Raw genomic sequence first — 17,938 nt, 5'->3', positions numbered from 1 at the left:
TGGTCTAAGCCTAAGGAAGATCAGTTTGGCCAGGCTGAATTGAAAGGGGGAAGGGGATTGGGGCAGGTGGGAGACACAGGAGGCAGTGATCCAATCAGGCCTGTCCCAAAGTCCAACTGACTATCTCAGGAAGTAGTGTGAAAATCTTCAGGCAATAGGTTGGGGGCACGAGCAAGGAGGGAAGGGATTGTGCTCTGGTGCCAGCGGTGGCGGGGAGAGAAGACTGTCCAAGAATTCTCTCCACCTTTTAGGAGAGGCATGCATACCAGGGAGAGTCTGATGGCTGAAGGAAAGTAATTTCTCAGCTTGAGCCGACAGCAAACTCAGATTCCTGGGGTACAGATGGGTTTTTATAACTTGTCAGGCTGCTGTAGAGTACGCAGGGATTCAGTAGCATCCGCAGCAACTTAGAACAGAAAAATACAGCATTTCATAGGAGAGGGAGATGTAGAGAAGGGCTGGAGGCTCCTCCTTCCTCCCTACATTAGCCATGGGGGTACCGGTGCGTGTAAGGAAGATCGCAGAGGTGAGAGGACGGCCAACCGTGCCCGGAGCCGAGGGTCGCTGGGGGCAGGCTATGCCCACTCCAGCCCACCCCCGGCATACTTTAGGGTTAGCCTTTCCACACACCTAAATGAAGGCTGTCCAAAATAGAAGTCATCTTTGCCCCTAACCTGGACCCTTCTCCCACCTTCCACCAAGGCCACCGCCAGCTTCCCACTCACCCCACCTTAGGATCGCCCCTTAGTCTGCCCACCTGTCCGTAATTTAAAAACAAATCACGCCCCCCACCCCCACCCCCACCACACACTGCACAGAGCAGAAACGTGGAAGGAGCGTGCGAAGTTTGCAAAGCACTGCCTGGTACGATCATGCCCACACTAGAGAAGAGGGTCAGGGGCTTGTATAGGCTCTAGGAAGCAGCTTAAGTCAATGAGCATTTATTAAGCGCCTACTATGTGCCTGGCACTGTGCCCGGGGGTTCCAATCCTGTAGCTGTGTGACCCTGAGCAAGTCACGTCTCCTCCTGCCTCAGTTTCTTCATTTGTAAAATGGTATAAGATAGCACCTTCCCGGCCCCCCCACGTGAGAATCAAATAACTGTCAGGCGCTTAGCCCAGCGCCTGGCATACAGGAGGCGCTATGTAAACGACAGTTATCATCACCAGCACCACCGTCAAGCGTAAAACAAGATCGGGGTGAAAAACTCCGAGACCTCCTCGGCACCCATCGGCGGTTCTCACAAAAGCTCCGCCTCCGACCCACGTGACCACGCCTCTCGCCCCGGGTTGGCTCGGCCCGGCGCGCGCCGGTGACGTCACCGCGCGGCGCCCGGAAGTGACGCGAAAGTGCCGCCGCAGCCCCCCCCTTTACAAGCCGGCCCGTGAGCCTCTGCGCTTCCTCTTTGCAGCTCGCGCCGACCATGGGTGAGGAAGCTGGGTTCCTCAGCTGCCATCCGCCGCCATCCGTCGCCATCCTTGGGCCTGGGGTGCCGGACCTGGGCCGGCGGTCGTGGGATGCGGGGGAGGGAGGAGAAGGGCCAGGCCGGGAGGGAAGCGAGGGCGCGGGGAGCCTGGGGCTCAGGGGCTCGGGGGCTCGGGGTTGGGCCTGACCCTGACCGGAGCCGCCTCCACGTCTGCCCGCAGGAATCTCCCGGGACAACTGGCACAAGCGCCGCAAGACCGGGGGCAAGCGCAAGCCCTACCACAAGAAGCGCAAGTATGAGCTGGGCCGGCCGCCCGCCAACACCAAGGTGAGCCCTAGCCCGCCCCGCCCCCACCCCACTCCGAGCCACGCGAGTGATGATCGCCGGAGCCGGAGGGGCCCGAGCCGGGCCGTATTGGCCCGGGGGCCGCCGATGCTGGGCTGCTTTGTCATAGTTACACTGACGCGTGGCCGGGGCTCCCGGACCCCTTCCCTGGCCCCGAGACTCCCCCCTGACCCGGTCTGTCTCCCCCGCGCAGATCGGGCCCCGCCGCATCCACACCGTGCGAGTCCGAGGAGGCAACAAAAAGTACCGGGCGCTGAGGCTGGACGTGGGCAACTTCTCCTGGGGCTCCGAGTGTGAGTGAGCCCGGGGCTGGGGGGGCCGGCGCCCTGATGACACTCTGGTTACTGCTGCAAACACCGAATGAATGGTGGGGATGCAAACCTTGGAGAACTGAGCGCCACGGGGCTGGGCCTCTGGGGGCAGCATGGCCAGGGTTAGGGTGGTCTGAGGTGGAAGCCCCCCGTGCCAGCCAACTGGGCCGCCGGAAGGGACCCTCCTGAAGGCTGGACAAGCTTAGTCAAATCTCTAAGAAAAGGGCAGGGAGGGTTTCAGTGCCTGGGGCAGTTAGCCTGGAAAGTTTGGGTGGGAGGAGGGGCTGCCTCTTGTAGCCTCAGGCAAAATCAGTTTGCTACAAGGAAAGAATGAGTCTGATGTCTCTCTCTTAAAACTGGCTTTTTCTCCTCACTTAGGCTGTACCCGAAAAACAAGGATCATCGATGTGGTCTACAATGCATCCAACAATGAGCTGGTCAGGACCAAGACGCTGGTGAAGAATTGCATTGTGCTCATTGATAGTACCCCATACCGCCAGTGGTATGAGTCCCACTACGCGCTGCCGTTGGGTCGGAAGAAGGGAGCGAAGCTGGTACGAGGCCTTTGTGTGTGGGGGCACATGGGTGGGGGCAGGGAGCAAACTAGCCTTCCAATGAGGATAACCTTGTCCAGTTCTGCTGCTGATGTATCAGAGATGACAACTTTGTGCCCTGAGGAAGGTCTGGAGGGGAGCAGGGCATAGTGACAATTTAGGGCTACGGTCACAAAGTTGGAACCTGCCCACCCTGGACCTTATGGGAGGGGGGAGTCCTGGGTGCCTCCAAGTGAGACCACCTTGGCTTGTGTGCTGGCCCATTCCTTCAGTAGCCAGCAGCTTTGGGTGGGCAGTTGGACTCCTTAGACCAGGAGAGGATCAAGATGGACTAAAACCTTCCCTAAGCATGTGCCTCACTAAACATAGCCTTGAGTGGACATGCTGGGAAATGAAGCACCTTTTTTGGAAGGTCCCTCACAGCTTGGGCCATCTCTGGTTTTAGGATCCCCAGCAGTGGGAGGGACAGCCTCCTGGCTAATCAGTCCATCTACTCGTTTGCTCCAGACTCCTGAGGAGGAAGAAATTCTAAATAAAAAGCGGTCAAAGAAGATCCAGAAGAAGTACGAGGAGCGGAAGAAGAATGCCAAGATCAGCTCTCTTCTGGAGGAGCAGTTCCAGCAGGGCAAGCTCCTTGGTGAGGAGGGGAAGTGGGGGTGTGGGGGGAGATACCCTGGGGGTAGGGTTTTACATCAAGGACCCTGAGCCTTCTGATGATGAGAACCCTGTCCAGTTCTGCTACTGAGCTCGAGTGACGACAGTGGTTATCTGAAGAGACACTTGTTCAGTCACAGTGGGGTTTGGGGACACAGATGTCCTGACCTGACCTGATAGCCTCATCTCCTGTTTCCACAGCCTGCATCGCATCCAGGCCAGGCCAGTGTGGCCGAGCAGACGGCTACGTGCTCGAAGGCAAAGAGCTTGAGTTCTACCTGAGAAAAATCAAAGCCCGAAAGGGCAAATAAACCCTAACTTGGACGTTCTCTAATGGAATAAATCCCCATATCGTTTGCCCTTTGTTCTGTGCTCATTGCTGGGAGTGGGGAAGGGGAGGAGGGAGACTGGAGACTCAAGCAGCATCGCCTACTTGTAGCAACCATCCTGCTGCATCCTTTGAACTCAGCATTGTTAAGTGACCCACTGGCTCTCCCTGTGGCCAGCTGGGCCTCATCACAGTGCAACAGGAATTCCCCTCCCTACAGAAGGGCCAGGCCTGCTTGTAGGCGGCCCATTTTGGACTGGGGGCACATCTGAACATATGAAGGAAACTGCTTGGGGGGGGTGCTGCTTCAGGAGAGCGATAGCTGGTCCTTTACTTCCCTGGGCAACCAGTGCCTCTGTAGTAAGGGGGACCCCAGGCCACATTTGGCTGGTCACACCCCTGCTGCTTTGTCTGCCTTTTCCTTAATACCCACTCAGGGCTGTTGTGAGGATGGGATAAGATGATATACTTACAGCATAGTGCTGGGCACACAGTAGGCATTTCAATCCTTGTCTGCCTGCTTTGCTCTCCATTCCCACTGCCTCCTGGGTGCCCACCCTTAGCAGCAGCCCCCAGACTGGCCTGTTGGCAGTAATGGGAGTGTGTGCTCTTTTAACTTTTGGGACAGTCACTGTCTATGTTGGAGTTTACTTGGCAGCTGTTCTCTGGGAGGCAGTCTCACCATGGAAGGGCCTTTCAGCTTCCATGACTACAATGCTTGTGAGTCAAACTTTTAACCTTGGCCTACCTGGCCTATGGTGCCCTTCTACTTAAAGTGCCTTTCTCTAGCTTTACCTCTCAGATTGGTGCAGTCCTGCCCGCACAGCTACTTCCTTATCCATTTTTAAATGTCCTCTGGCCACCCAGACCACTAGACTGCTCTAAATAGCCACTGATGGGCATCTTCTCTAATCTCTCTGAACAACCAACTTTTGTTCTGTAGATAGATCTCTTGGCCCTGGCAAGTTCAAAATTGAACTTGATGTCTTTGTCCACTGCACAACCTCCCCTCACTGTGAAGGTTGGCCATCTTCCCAGTCACCTCTGTAACCCAGGCATCATCCTCAACACACACCACCAACTCCCATGTCTATTTGTGAAGGACTATAGATTCCACCTTTATAAAATTCACTCCAATCTATTCCTTTCCTGTGATGGCTGCCACCATCTTGGTGCAGGCCGTACCCCTCCCTCTCATGATGAGGTGGCCTTGCTCCTTACCAAACCACTGTTCCACTAGTTCGAGTGAGCCTGTTCCATCCCGTCCCCATTACCGTTATCTTCCGTCACTTATCTTCAATCTCCCCATCTACTAGCTCCTTCCCTAGTACCTAGAAGCATGCTCCTGGCTTCCCCCATCTTCATCTCTGCTAACTGTTCTGAAGCTCTTACCCATTTATGACTAACCTTGAAGCCACATGTGAAGATGCTGCCACTTTCTCCACATTCTTAACCCAGTTACAATCTGGCTTCTGACCATGTCTAACCAATTGCCCTCCAGTTACCAAGGATCTCCCAATCACCAAAGGCCTCTCAATCCTCATTCTTGACTTCTGCAGCCTTTGATGTTGCCCATCACCATCTACTCTTGGTACTCTCCTCTAGACTTTTGGGACACCTTTCTCCTGACATCACTCCTCAGTCTCCTTTGCTGGATTCTCATCCAGGTCACACCTTACTATAGGTCTCCCACAGGGTTCTCCCTCTTCTATACCAGTTCACCCCGTGGACTCAATTATCTCTGCTGAGGATTCTCACATCTACCTTTCCTGCCCCAACCTCCTCCTGACCTCCAGCCTCACATCTCCAACTCCCTTTTGAATATCTCAAACCAGATGTTCAGTAGTAGACATGTTCAAAATCAAATTCACCTTTTCTCCCTAAACCCTTCCAAACTTCCCCATTACTGCCAGGGCCACCAAGTGGAATGTGCCAAACTGTGCTAAGCATTTTTTTTAACCAAATACCTCATTTATTTACACAACACACCTGGGAGGTAGAAGCTATTATCCCCAGTTTTACCGCTGAGGAAACTTAAGGCAAATAGTGTGGGTGATTTGCCCAGGGGCACATAGCTGCTATGTCTGAGGCTGTGCTTGACCTCCCTTCTACCTATTCTGACTCCAGGCCCAGCGTTCTATCCACTGCCAGCCTAGAAGTCTTCCTCAATTCTCACCCTATACATCTAGTCTGTTGTCAGGGCCTATGGATTCTATCTTTGTAACATCTCTCAAATACACTCTTTCTGACCACCACCACCCTGGTACAGCCCCCTCTAAATGCCTGGACCATAGCAGCACCCTGCTGGTGACCTCCTGCCACAAATCTCTCCCTACTCCAGTCCAGCCACCAAAAGCAAAAGTCCTGCCATGCCACAGACACACATGCATGCACGTGCACACCCATTCAGTAAACCCCAGTGGCTCGCTATCACCTCCACAATCAAATACAAAATTCTCTGGTGTTCAAAGCCCTTCATAACCCAGGCTCATCCTACCTTTCTAGTCTTCTTAGATGTGACTTCCCAGTACATACTCTTCCATCCAGTAACACTGGCCGCCTTCCTGTTACACCTAGAAGAGCTTCCATCTCTCAGCTCCTCTACACCTATTGACTTCCCTTATTCCTGGGTGAGGAACCTGTGGTCCTTTAACTGAATCCAAACTTCCAAAAATCCCCTTAATAAAACGATTTGTTTTGTAAAACTTGGACTCTGTCAAAAGGCTGCACCCAAGGACCTAGAAGGCCACACGTGGCCTCGAGGCCCAGGTTCCCCACCTGTGCCTTAGCACCTACTAAAATCCCACCTCCTGGAAGCCTTTCTCAACCCTTCAATTCCAGTGCCCTCCCTCTATTATTCCTTATTTATCCTGCATAGAGTTGATTTCCCTCTCTTTCCACGGAGAGCTCATGAATCAATTACCAAGTAGGTGGTTGCCCTCTCCACGCTGCAATTCTGACTCACCTACACAGAACCACGTCTACTATGCCATAGAAACTGCTTCCCTTAGGAAGCTCTGTCCACTCCTGGAAATATTCACATTGGAAGTACCTGCCTTCCTTCTGGACTCACTTTCTGATTGGTTAGCTCCTCCCAGAGCCTCCAATTTAAGGAAACGGTCCAGGACGTCTTCATCTCTCCAGGCTGCATTACAGGACTTTCTTTTCCGTAGCCCCAAGCCAGATACCTTCTTCCCTCCCTTTTCCGTGTTGTCTCCCTTCCCCCAACACCCCACCAAATGTAATCTTGTAGTTGGCGGGATTTGTTTGTATTCCCAACGCTTTGCACCAAGCCTAGCACCACCGTAAGCATTTAAATGCTTGTTGACTGACCCACCTTAGAGCAGTCGTTAAATACGATGCCTCATTTTCCTCATCTGCAAAATAGGGGTGATAAGTAGCCCCTACTTTGCAGGCTACAGAAGATCCAAAAAAATATGATGGAAAAGCCGATATTGAGAACGCATGGGAACTTGTGGTTGTTTGGACTTAGGAGCACATTGGAGGTCCTTCCTCATCCCACCCGCCCCCCCCCCCCCGCCTCAAAAAAATTAATTTGCCCCATATTTTCTATGGACTTCTCTGGGCCATGTGATTTCAGCGGAGAGGTGGATTTCCCCTTTTGACCTTGTATCTCCAGCGCCTAGCACGTGCCCTTGGCCCAATAAATGCTTACTGGACTATTGCCTCAGATCTGTGTATCCAGCCTCAGTCTCCCACCTGCCCCTCAAGGTCAGCAACTGAATTCACTTTCGTGTTTCCCAATCCCCTTAGGGGCTGTATCTGTTGAGAGTCCCATTTTCAGAGTCATCTTTGGCCCTTCCGTTACCAATGCCTCCCATCTCCCGGCAGACCCGGGACTAAACCCCCGAAATACTGAACCAACGTGGCCATGGGGTGCAGCGCTGGATTTGGGGAAGCAAATCCCACTTTGGGTGACTTGGCAATGGCTTTGGGCAAGTCTCTGTCCTTCCTTTGTGAACAGATCAAGGGGCTTGGACCCGTGACTCCCGACCTTCCTTCCAGCTCTAGACCTAGGAATTAACAGTCACTTTCCGAGCGTTTCCACCCGATGGCCTCCGATGTTATGTCACTTCCAGCTCCGAATCTTTGCTTCTCTGACCGCCACAATAGGCTCGCTGGGTCTCACTATCCCCACCCCTCCAAGCTGCCCTGCGCAGGTTGCCTCAAGACCCTGTAATACACCTTGAGTCAGAAGCGCCGCCCGAAATTCCCGCAGTACCCACCCCTCTAGGCAGACTTTCTAGCAGGTTTCAGTCTTTGGTTTCAAAGGACTATACGCCGCCCGAGAACAAGCCCCTCACCCCTACACGCATACAGACCTAAAGCGTTGGTGGGGAGTGAGGGAACCTTTATTGAGGTGTCCAGGTTATCAGGGCGCCCCTAGGCCACAGCCAGTATAAGTCCGAAGATGCGGTGGATGGTCTGGCGCACTTGGGGCCCGAGGCTCCGGGTCTGGATGTAGACCAGGTCTGGAACCCGAGGAAGGAGCTAAGGAGTGGACGTGGTCTCCCTCTTAGGAGTGGGCGTGGTCTCACCCCTAGGAGCGGGCGTGGCCTCACCCCTAGGAGCCACCTTCTCCTCTTCTCCCTCCTGGGAGCCCGCGTCCGAGCTTGCGGCCTCGGCAGCCTCTTCGTCTATGCGGGCTGCCGGCACAGGCAGGAGACGGCCCAGGCGAAGACGTCCCGGGACCGGTGTGGCTGCCTGGGCGGTCTGGAGGCGGGACGGCATCAGAGGGGTGCGTGGGACCCGCAGGCTAACGGCCGGAGACGGGGCAGAGGCTCCTAGGAAGCGGCCGAGCAGCGGCGTCCGTGCCCACGCCGGACTGGGAGTGCCCGAGACAGCCCCAGCCTCCTTCTCCAGCTCTGTCTCGGATGGTGCCGGATCCTCCGACATACTGCGGGTAGCGGGCAGAGGGAGCGGGAAAGTTGGGCTGGAGGTGGGCATGCGGCAGGCCACGCCTATCACCTGGCTCCAGCCTGCCCGACCACGCCCATCCAATGCCCTTACTCCCCGATCACGCCCCTCTTAGCCTGACACCGCCCCCCTTCCGACCTCCACCTTCCCGGGCCCTGGCCACGCCCCTTGCCTCCGCCCTGCCCGGACCCCCCACCCCTCGCTGTCCTCCTTGGGCACTGACCGCAGGTTAAAGGTAGAACCCATGAAGGAGGGTCGCAGGCTGTCGGCCGCTGAAGCCACAGTGTAGGGGGGCTGGGCAGCTGCTTCGCCCCAATAGCGATCCCGGCCCATGGGTGGCAAGTCCCCGTACATGTCATCCACAGACAGCAGTGACACCTGAGGGAACGAGGTGTAGACACTGAGAGGTAAAATCCTAGGACCAATGTGTGGGGATCAGTCCCCACCCAGGGCTCCTGGCCGAAGCAGAGACCCAGGCCATCTCCAGACTTTGTACAAATGGGGAAAGTGAGGCAATCTAGAAAGGCCTGGGACTGGAGAGAAGGAAGACTGCACTGCTGTGACCTATAGCTGTAGACTGGGCTCCAGACTGGTCCTCAGGCAACCCTCCCCATGAACAACTTCCCCTCCCCACCACCCCACACACTTCCAGCTTCTGCCTGTCTTTGGAGTGGGGCCCACAAGACCCAGTGTATTGCCCCTATCCAGGCCTCCTCTCTTGATCTGAAGCTCACTGTCTGTGACCGTGCCCAAACACTTTCTCCTCTTCAGCCTCAGTTTCCTCTTCTGTCAAATAGGGAGAGTAATCTTTGCCTGGTCAATTTCTTAGGGTCTCTGGAGGGAACACTTACTTTATGAGACAGAGGTGGCCAGGAAGCCTCTAGCCAAGGAGCCACTGCCTCTGTCAGCTTGGAACTCTCAATGTCCTGGGCTCACTCTTCTGCTATAGCCCTAACTGCAACCTCCCTCGAGGGGGTGTAGCTCTTTGGGGATCACCCCTGGTTCCACAGTTTGACTACGAGCCCCCTCAAGGCCTGGCCTGAGAGTGTTTGATCTCTGCCAACACTCCCCCACACATAAGTGCACCCAGCCTCAGTGTAGAACAGCAGAGAGCCCCTGCTGGAGGGAGCAGTAAATGTGAATTGAACTTTATCTGACTGATCCAGGTCCTTGAGGTATCTGCCCCTCTCCCCAGCTCCCCAAGGCTTTGTGCAGAAGAATGCAGCAGTTTCCCCGGGTGCTACCCAAGTCCCTGGGCAGCTGCCCTAGGGAGCTCTCTCAAGGCCTACCTGCAGGTTTCGATCAATGAGCTGGTTGGTCTCAAAGTCATCATCATCCTCCCCAAAGGGGTTGATGATTTGTTCAGCCACCTGGAGGGGGAGAGGAGAGGTTATTTGTCCCTGGCACACAGTGACTGATCCCCTCCCCTAGGGGAAACCTTAGGGCCAAAGGGCTCCCTTGGGCACAGAGTCAGGCTGGCTCCTCCCCCCGCAAGCCCTTTGGACACCCACCTTAAGCCAGCCAGCATAGAAGAAGAATTGTAGAAGGGTGGTCAGTGGCACATACAGATCCAGATCCCCCAGGGGCACCTCTTGGCCTGGCAAGGGGGGCTTAGGGTCCTCCAGGAACTGACGTCCAACCAGGCAGAAAGCAAAGAAGGAATAGACAGCAATGGTCACCACCTGGTAGGACAGAGACATGGAAAAAAAATTGGAGAGCCTGGCTTTGGAGTCAGGGAACTGGATTTTTGGGCCTGGTTCTGGCACCTGCTGCAACAGTGACCCTGGGCAGGAGAGAGCTTGAGGGGACTCTGCCTTCTGAGCAGCCTTTTAATTTCCAAAGTCAAGTGAAGAGCTCATCATTCCCCCCCATGAGGAAACAGGCTCAGAGGGATGACATCTGCTGGGCCCCAAGGGGCTGAACCTGGAGCAAAGTGAAAGGCAGTGAATAGGGGCCATAAAAAGGGAGTGGTGGGCTGGGGTGTCAAAAAAAGCTTCCTTCCTAACAATGCCAGCTGCCTCTGTGCATCATGGAATGCTTTGAGAGGACAGAGTGAGCTCCCCATCCCTAGAGGTAAGCAAGAAGCTGTTGAATGCCCACAGGCCAGGGATGCTGTTTCAGATATAGGCTTCTTAGCACAGGTACTGACTAAAGGAGAGCCCTCTGAGGTCCCTGGCAACTAGGGAGGCAGCTAGCCTCTTTCTAAGCAGCACAGTCAAGGCTTAAGACAAGATTAATGTCATCTCCTCCAGAAGTGAGCCCAGCGCCTGGGTCTCCTGACTCTCCATGAAAGGGCTGGGGGTGAGGAGTACAGCTGTGTTGTGAAGGAGCCCCAGGGATGGGATGGTAGAGATCTGGGAGCTTCTTCCAAGGCTCTCAGGTCATTCCTGCAAATCCAGTTCTCGGAAGAAGCCATGGGAGAGGGTAGCTTTGGGAAAGATCATGGCATCCCAGCACATAACACATAAGTGCATTCTTCCCATATAGCTCCAGGCCGATCACACCCATCCCTCCCTCCCTCCCAACTGACCCACCGCAGATCTGCTCCCAGGTCTTATCTCCTGAACCTTCACTCTGACAAACATTTATCAAACAGAACTTCCCCTTCCTGACACTGCTGACCCTGTTCCATCTCAGTTTGAGGTTGACCAGGAGGAACTGGAATGGGAGGGTGCGGCTGTGAAGCCTGGCCCCAGGATTGGCAGGATGGCTGGCAGAGTGACTCAGAGGCTGAGAGGGCAGTGGACAGAAGGTGAACACTTGAGTGGGGGCCAGGGAGGTGGACAAGAACCTGGGCGCCAGGGGCAGGAAGCTAGCTAGTGTGGCCTCAAAAGTCTTCAGGAGCTCCTCTGGGTAAAGGAATCAAGTTCATTATTCCAGCTGGCATTCAAAGCTCTCTGTACTATTCCACCTTTCCAGTGCTGCCTTGTCCCACTTTTCTTCTGCTCATTCCTTCCTCACTTGGGCCCTGGTGTTCCCCAGTTCATTTTTCCATATTTCTTAGCTGCTTTGCCTGCCCATCCCTCAAGGCCTACTTCAAACATCACTTCCTCCAAGAAGACTACCCTGATCTCCTGGCGTGATAAAGGACTCAGCCTCTTCCAAACCACAAAGGTTGTTCTGCTCATCCCTCTCTCTGTAGTTAACCTGAAAGAGGGCATATTACAGCTCTCTGTCTTATCCCCCTCCCAGGGCCAGAGCCCCAGGAGAGGAAGGGCCAAGGCTTGGCTAAATTCTGTGATTCCCCTGGCTCTGAGCTCAGGGCTCTGCCCACTGTACGCTTGTCAAATTGCCCTGTAGTGGTGGTGTTACCTGAGTGTAGACCAGGGGGAAGCTGATCCAGTCATAGTGAAAGAGGAGGCTGCACTTGCCTCGGTATTGGTTCAGCTCCTAGACAGAGGGCCAGGGAGGGGAGGTAAGCAGAGGTGGGAAGAAGGCAGGAAGAGTCCTCTGGGTTGGGTGGGTCTGTCCAAGGGCTCCTAGGGGCATGTGGCCAGGGAGAATGATTAGAGAAGCTTCAGGTCACTCTTGGGGAACAGCAACCACTAGGCTCATACCTGAGCAGCAAGGCCCAGGCAGTCTAATGGAAGGGCCAGGTGGGTACAGGGGAATGGGGCTAGTGAGGGGGGTTGGGAGAGGAGTCACCAGCAGGGGGAGGGCACAGGGGTTGATGGGAGGGACTCTGGCCCACCAAACTCACATCCAAGAGCAACCCAAGGGCAATGTCATCCCGGATTCGGCCCTCTCTTCGAGCCTGAGCAGCCAAGTTGGTGAACCAGACACAAGGAACCCAGTATTTGTTGAAATCTGAGTGCAGGCCCTCAAACTTCTGCTGCTCCTCCCGGGACATGAAGCCTGCAGAGATCTGGTGGGCTCCTTCCTGCCTCCTTTTCCCTGACACATACTGGCCTAACCTCCCATCCCATCTTGCTCCTCTCCACTTCCTCCCCTATTGGATCCAAGGGCACAGAGTGTTTGTGGGGGATGGGGGGAGGGAGTGATGGAGTGGGCAAAGGCAGGAACCTCATTCCAGAGCTGAAAGGGACTTCAGAGGACAACCAATGCCTTCATTCTACAGGTGAGGAAAACTGAGGCCCAGAGCCAGGAAATGAATCTAGGTTCTGTGACTCCAAATTCCTTCTTCTTTCCACTGAGGAACTCTGCCCCACCCCATCCACCTGAGTGGCTGACCAGAGACCACTTAGCCCCAAGTCAGAGGGAGGCCCTCGATTTTAACCTGAACTTCTGGCTTCTGAACAGCCCAGCAGAGGTTGTCCAGGCTCACCCCTAAGCCTGACCTTGCCTATCCTGGCTCTGGGCTTGTGTCTGTCTCTCCCATCCCCAAACCTGGGCCTGGCCAGGGCTCAGCACCTGCTTCCACTACGTGGTCCACGGTGGGGAAGCGGCGGAGCACTCGGGTGCTAACCGAGCGCAGCACCAGCACTGAGGACAGATTGGCATAGCGCAGCAGAGTCCGGCGCAGAGTGCGTCCGCGCTCGTCGTCTCCGTGCACTGTGGCCGTGACCACGCACATGAGTCGGTCTGGCAACGGGATGCTCGTGTACTGGGCCCACCAGCGATTCACCACCTGAGTCACGTAGAAACCTATGGGGTTGGGGCGGACAGGCAGAGGCTAGGATGCTGGGGAGGCGAGAGCCCCTGGGATAGGAGGGGTAGGGCTCAGAGGTCCCTATGGGGCTAAGATTCCCTGCCTCATCATTCTCCGCCGGCCTAGGTCACGACAGGGCAGGAAGAAGAGCCCTCCGGGCCAAGAGTGGGCAGGAAGGACCTTGGACAGAGACCTTGGACAGAGACCTTGGCGCACAAACTGGACTAGTAACACAGGGAGGTGTGGCTCGCTTCCTCTCCGAGTGGTTCGGCTTGGACTGGGTAATGGTTAACGTCAAAATGGAGTTCCCACGGGGAGGGGCCCCGGGTTTATAGAGTCCTCCCCATGAGGGCAAGGGTCCTAACGGGGGCCTGGGGCTGGGCATTCCTCCTGGAATTCTCTGTTGGGTGCGGGCCTTGATGGAAGTGGCGGGCTAGAAGGCTGAGGTACTTACCCAGAACAAAGGACATGGGGATGAGGTCCGCAGAGCGGTTGCAGTATCGGGCCACTTGGGCATAGATGCGCTTCTGTTCCTGGGTTAGCAGATTCCTGCGTGACGACCCATTAGAAGGATAGGACTGGGGTGGGGGAGGCGAGAAAGGGGGAATGGGGGAAAGGGGTGGTAGGACTCACCAGAATCTTCCCGACTAAAGAGCTGAGACCCTGAGATCCCCCTGAATTCCCCATCCCTTCTGAGGTCATTAGAGATCTCTGTCTCCCACTGAAGCTCCCCCTCCCCATGGAGGTCCCCTACATGGCCCTCTCCCTGAACATCACCCTGAACTCCCTCTCCTCCTGAGTGCCCCTCCTCGGAACTCCCCTTAACTCCTGGTAGAGCCCCACTTGCCCCCCTGCACCCATCCCCACACCAAGATCCCACCGGTAGGTGAGGCTGATAAGTCCATAGAGACCCAGGAATGCCAGTAGCTCCTTGTATAGCAACTTGTAAATGCTCCCCTTCCAGCGGAACAGAAGTGCTGAGAAGCCCCCAAAGCGGGCATTAGCCACACGCAATGTGTAGGACACAGTCATTGAGTCTGCAGGGACACAGGCACCGGCAACTCAGAGAGACATATCTGGCGCAGCCAGACCTCCTACCCTTCTCTCCAGCAGGAAGCTCCCCATCAGATGTGTGTGTGTGTAGGGGGTAGTGCACAGGGTTAAATTCTGGGTTTCTTCACCTTCTTGGCCCTACCTGCCTTGGTTCCAGCCTGTGCAGAGGGTAGAAGAACTGGAGGTGTGGCCCAGACCCCTTAAATAGCTGCCCTGGGGCCCATAAAGCCAGAATGGATTGAAGCTGTCATGGGCTATCTTCCCCACCCAGGGACTGGGAACTGGGCCAGACATTCCCACCAGACAAGATGAGCCTAGTGGGCAGAGCCCCATGCTTATGGTGCAAACATTTACCACCTCCTCTGTGGCACTTGACAGTTTAGCAAAAATTCCTCTCCAAGAATCTGAATGAACTCTCCCAAGAGAGAAGGCAGAGGATGTCTCTTCCCTGGATGAGAACTGATGTCAGGTCAGGCTGCTAGTAAGTTGACAAGCATTTATTATTAATGATTCTGGCACCTTTGGGCCCTTAAGGGACACTGGATTCATAACCATAGGAGGGGCTCCTGTGACCAGGCATATCCCTGTCTCCAAGTGATTGGCAGGTTTGTAAACTGTGAAGAGCTTTGTAAACCTGGAAATCTTTTGAGATGATTTGCCTTGGGAATGATGAAAGGGTCTCTTGAGTAGTTGTAGATGGACGGGTGAGAGTATGACTGCTGGTGGTCCTGATCCCCTTCCTTTGCCCTTCCGCTGCCCTCCTCCTCCTTTCTCCCTACTTGAGGGCATTGTTCCTAGCCCTGACAAGAGATTCCCAAATTCACTCTTGGATTAGGCAGTACCCAGTCCTGGGTCACAGGGGAATAGGGACCTCCCCAGGTTCAGGCTGGACATTAATCCTAGACCTGGCCCAGGGTACTGAAGGTCCTGGGGATCTTCTCCTCTGACCTAGATTCCTCCCTCCCAACCTTATCTCATGCCCTATCTGTACCCTTATCTCTGCTGTCATTCAGACCTGACTGAGGAAGTAGATCCTCGACCCACCCAGACCTGTAAATCACCCTGGACTCCAAGACCTGCCAACCTTTTCCAGGTTTCACTGCCAGCTTTCTCTTCTCTTCTGCATTTCTCCCCATCTGTCTCTTCTCCATTTCTCTTCCTTCTGTTTCCATCTATTCTCCCTGCCTCTGTCTTTCTGCTGTCTCTTCTCCACCTCTATCTTGGTCTCTCTTCTCTATCCTTCCTTCCCTTCATCTCCTCTCAGTATATGATCTTTTCATAGACAAGTATCCATGGACTGAACACTCACCCTCTGTCCTCTGGATAGCCCCTCTCTCCAAACAGAATATAAGCTTCTTCACTTCAGGGATTGTTTAATTTATTATCTCTGTGCCTCCATCCAAACACATGGAATGGGCTAGGAGGTGATGAGATGGGAGGGGAGGGCAGGGGACTCATAAGATGGATGGGACCTGTGATTTCACTCCTGGTGAAGAAATGTCCTCTAGCCAAGCAGATGGGCAACTCTGCTAACTGTGGTCTTGGAGAACTGCCTAGGGCATTTAAGTTTAATGACGCTTCAGGATCCTTTCACCACTATGTGTCAGAGGCAGGCCATGAATTCAAGTCTCTCTGACATTGGGTCCAGTTCTCTGTTTTCTGCCAAATACATCACAGTGTGATGACTAAAAAATTCCGAGAGACATAGTTTCTCGGTAATTTAACAATTTTATTTAAAGTCAGCACATTATTAATAAAAGGATGATCATTTAGCCATTTCTCTTAGACCAAAGACAATCTTAGTGGCTGGCTCACCATTTATATACCTTTTGAAGAACAGGTGTTCAATGAGGGTCTGAGAATAAATCATCTCACCCTTGGACAGACAGACTTATCTCTATACCGAGACCACCCCCAGCCTTGGGCAATCCATTCAAAGAATTTATGCTCCACCCAAGTCTAAGCAGAACACAGTGGCTGTGAGGCAGCTAGGTGGTGCAGTGAGCAGAGGACTGGCCTTGGAGTCAGGAGGACCTGAGTTCAAATTTGACCTCAGACACTTGACACATTTACTAGCTGTGTGACCTTGGGCAAGTCACTTAACCCCAATTGCCCTGCCTTCCACCCTCCAAAAAAAAAGAAAGAAAGAACACAATGGCTACTCCAACTGGGTGGGGTCTTGAACAAGAAGGTTAGCCCAATCTCATTATCAGCAATATCCATCAAGAGACTGAACTTTTTAAAATTAGGACTTTAGAAAGAGAGAACTCTGGATCTCTCCAAATCATTGGTTATTAATAATCATTTCTCTCAGTAATAATAAATGGTTATTGAATAATAATACATAATAACATGGTTGTATACAATATATAATTTGCTGTATATAATACTATAATAATAATAAAATAGTTGTTGAATTGGATGGATGAGTTTCTTCCTCTCCCCCACCCTTCTCTCTTTTCCTGTGTATCTGTTTCATCTGCCCTCTGTCTTTGCCTCTCCAGCCATGTGTCCTGTCCATACACAAATTGCATAAGCGTAGGTAAAAAGCAAAATCATTGGAAGCTTTTGAGGGGTGCGGGCCATGGGCAGACCTAGACTTTAGGAAAAAATCATTTTGGCAGCCGAGTGAAAGACATTCCGTGGATTAGAGATTGGAGGCAGAGAGACCAAATTAGGGGGCTATTGTAATAGTTAAGGAGAAAAATGATGAGGATATGAACTAGGGTGGCAGCAGCTGTGTGAGTGGGGAGGAGGGAATGGATAGAAGAAAGGAGAGGTCTTGAGGAGGCAGAAATGATCAAATATGGCAACCAATTGGCTATTGGGGTGAGGGAGAAGAATGACTGGAAGTCTGTCACAGCCAGGCTGAGTGAACGGAATCATGTAAAGTGAGAATGAATTAGGGATAGAAGCAAGGATTCTGAGGTGGTGCCATCAACGGGGAAAGAAATGCAGTTCAGTAGATTTGGAATTGGTTGATTGGTCAAATTCAGCAGCAAGAAGGCACAGTGGATAGAGTGCTGGGTTTGAAGTCAGGAAAAAGTCATCTTCTTGAGTTCAAATCTAGCCTCAGATACTTACTAGCAGTGTGACCCTGGGTAAGTCACTTAACTTTGCCTCAGTTTCCTCATCTATAAAATGAGCTGACAAAGGAAATGGCAAATCATTGCAGTATTTTTGCCAAGAAGACCCCAAATGGGGTCACAAAGAGTCAGATGGTAAATGCTACTAACCAGCAACAACACAAAGCAGTCATTAATTCCAAGTCCAATGTTTACTTGGAATGGCATTTCCACTGGAATGCCCTAGGGATCTGTGCTTGGTATTATTTCCTTTAATATCTTCCCCCGTGATTTGGCTAAAGCACTTATGATACACTTTTCAAATCTGCAGACAGCACCAAGCTGAGAGGAATAGCTAAACATGCCGGATGACAGGAATCAACAAGATCTTAAAAGGTTAAAACAGAGGTTCCCAAACTTATTTGGCCTACTTCCCCCTTTAAAAAAAATTACTCAGTACCCCCTCCCCCGAAATTGACTTTCTTTAACCCTTTAATTTTTTTAAAATTTGTGGCATTTCAAAATTTTTAAATGGTGTTTTTAATGACACATATTAAATTTAATAATGTATTGTAAATTTGTGGGGGGAGGTTGCTGCATTGAAATTTTGATGATACAATATTGCATCATGTAACTGCATAGTGTGACATAGTGA

General features: G+C 53.1%; 2 protein-coding genes and 4 non-coding genes across 6 annotated transcripts; 5 read left to right on the top strand and 1 right to left on the bottom strand.

Moving 5' to 3' along the window:
- The first annotated feature begins 1,296 nt into the window (after positions 1–1,296).
- On the top strand, positions 1,297–3,647 carry RPS8 (ribosomal protein S8). The gene is made up of 6 exons (XM_036758168.1): positions 1,297–1,427; positions 1,647–1,753; positions 1,965–2,064; positions 2,461–2,636; positions 3,144–3,273; positions 3,492–3,647. The coding sequence occupies exons 1-6, from the start codon at positions 1,424–1,426 to the stop codon at positions 3,599–3,601; spliced, it is 627 nt and encodes a 208-aa protein (XP_036614063.1). The 5' UTR covers positions 1,297–1,423; the 3' UTR covers positions 3,602–3,647.
- On the top strand, positions 2,092–2,170 carry LOC118849304. The gene has a single exon (XR_005010350.1). It is a non-coding gene; the product is annotated as a small nucleolar RNA SNORD55/SNORD39 (small nucleolar RNA).
- On the top strand, positions 2,692–2,762 carry LOC118849306. Its single transcript, XR_005010352.1, has one exon. It is a non-coding gene; the product is annotated as a small nucleolar RNA SNORD38 (small nucleolar RNA).
- LOC118849305 lies at positions 3,346–3,413 on the top strand. The gene has a single exon (XR_005010351.1). It is a non-coding gene; the product is annotated as a small nucleolar RNA SNORD38 (small nucleolar RNA).
- BEST4 (bestrophin 4) lies at positions 3,360–14,197 on the bottom strand. Its single transcript, XM_036758167.1, has 10 exons — positions 14,046–14,197; positions 13,620–13,714; positions 12,928–13,161; positions 12,257–12,411; positions 11,869–11,946; positions 10,068–10,238; positions 9,846–9,926; positions 8,780–8,934; positions 8,269–8,536; positions 3,360–3,492 (listed from the first exon to the last, which is right to left on the bottom strand). The coding sequence occupies exons 1-10, from the start codon at positions 14,195–14,197 to the stop codon at positions 3,421–3,423; spliced, it is 1,461 nt and encodes a 486-aa protein (XP_036614062.1). The 3' UTR covers positions 3,360–3,420.
- On the top strand, positions 3,757–3,888 carry LOC118849336. The gene has a single exon (XR_005010385.1). It is a non-coding gene; the product is annotated as a small nucleolar RNA SNORA35 (small nucleolar RNA).
- Positions 14,198–17,938: the final 3,741 nt, after the last annotated feature.

Source organism: Trichosurus vulpecula, chromosome 4, assembly GCF_011100635.1.
Source record: "Trichosurus vulpecula isolate mTriVul1 chromosome 4, mTriVul1.pri, whole genome shotgun sequence".
Classification (NCBI taxonomy): Eukaryota; Metazoa; Chordata; class Mammalia; order Diprotodontia; family Phalangeridae; genus Trichosurus; species Trichosurus vulpecula.
The sequence above is the reverse complement of the archived record's forward strand: the minus strand, read 5'-3'. Positions and strand labels throughout refer to the sequence as shown.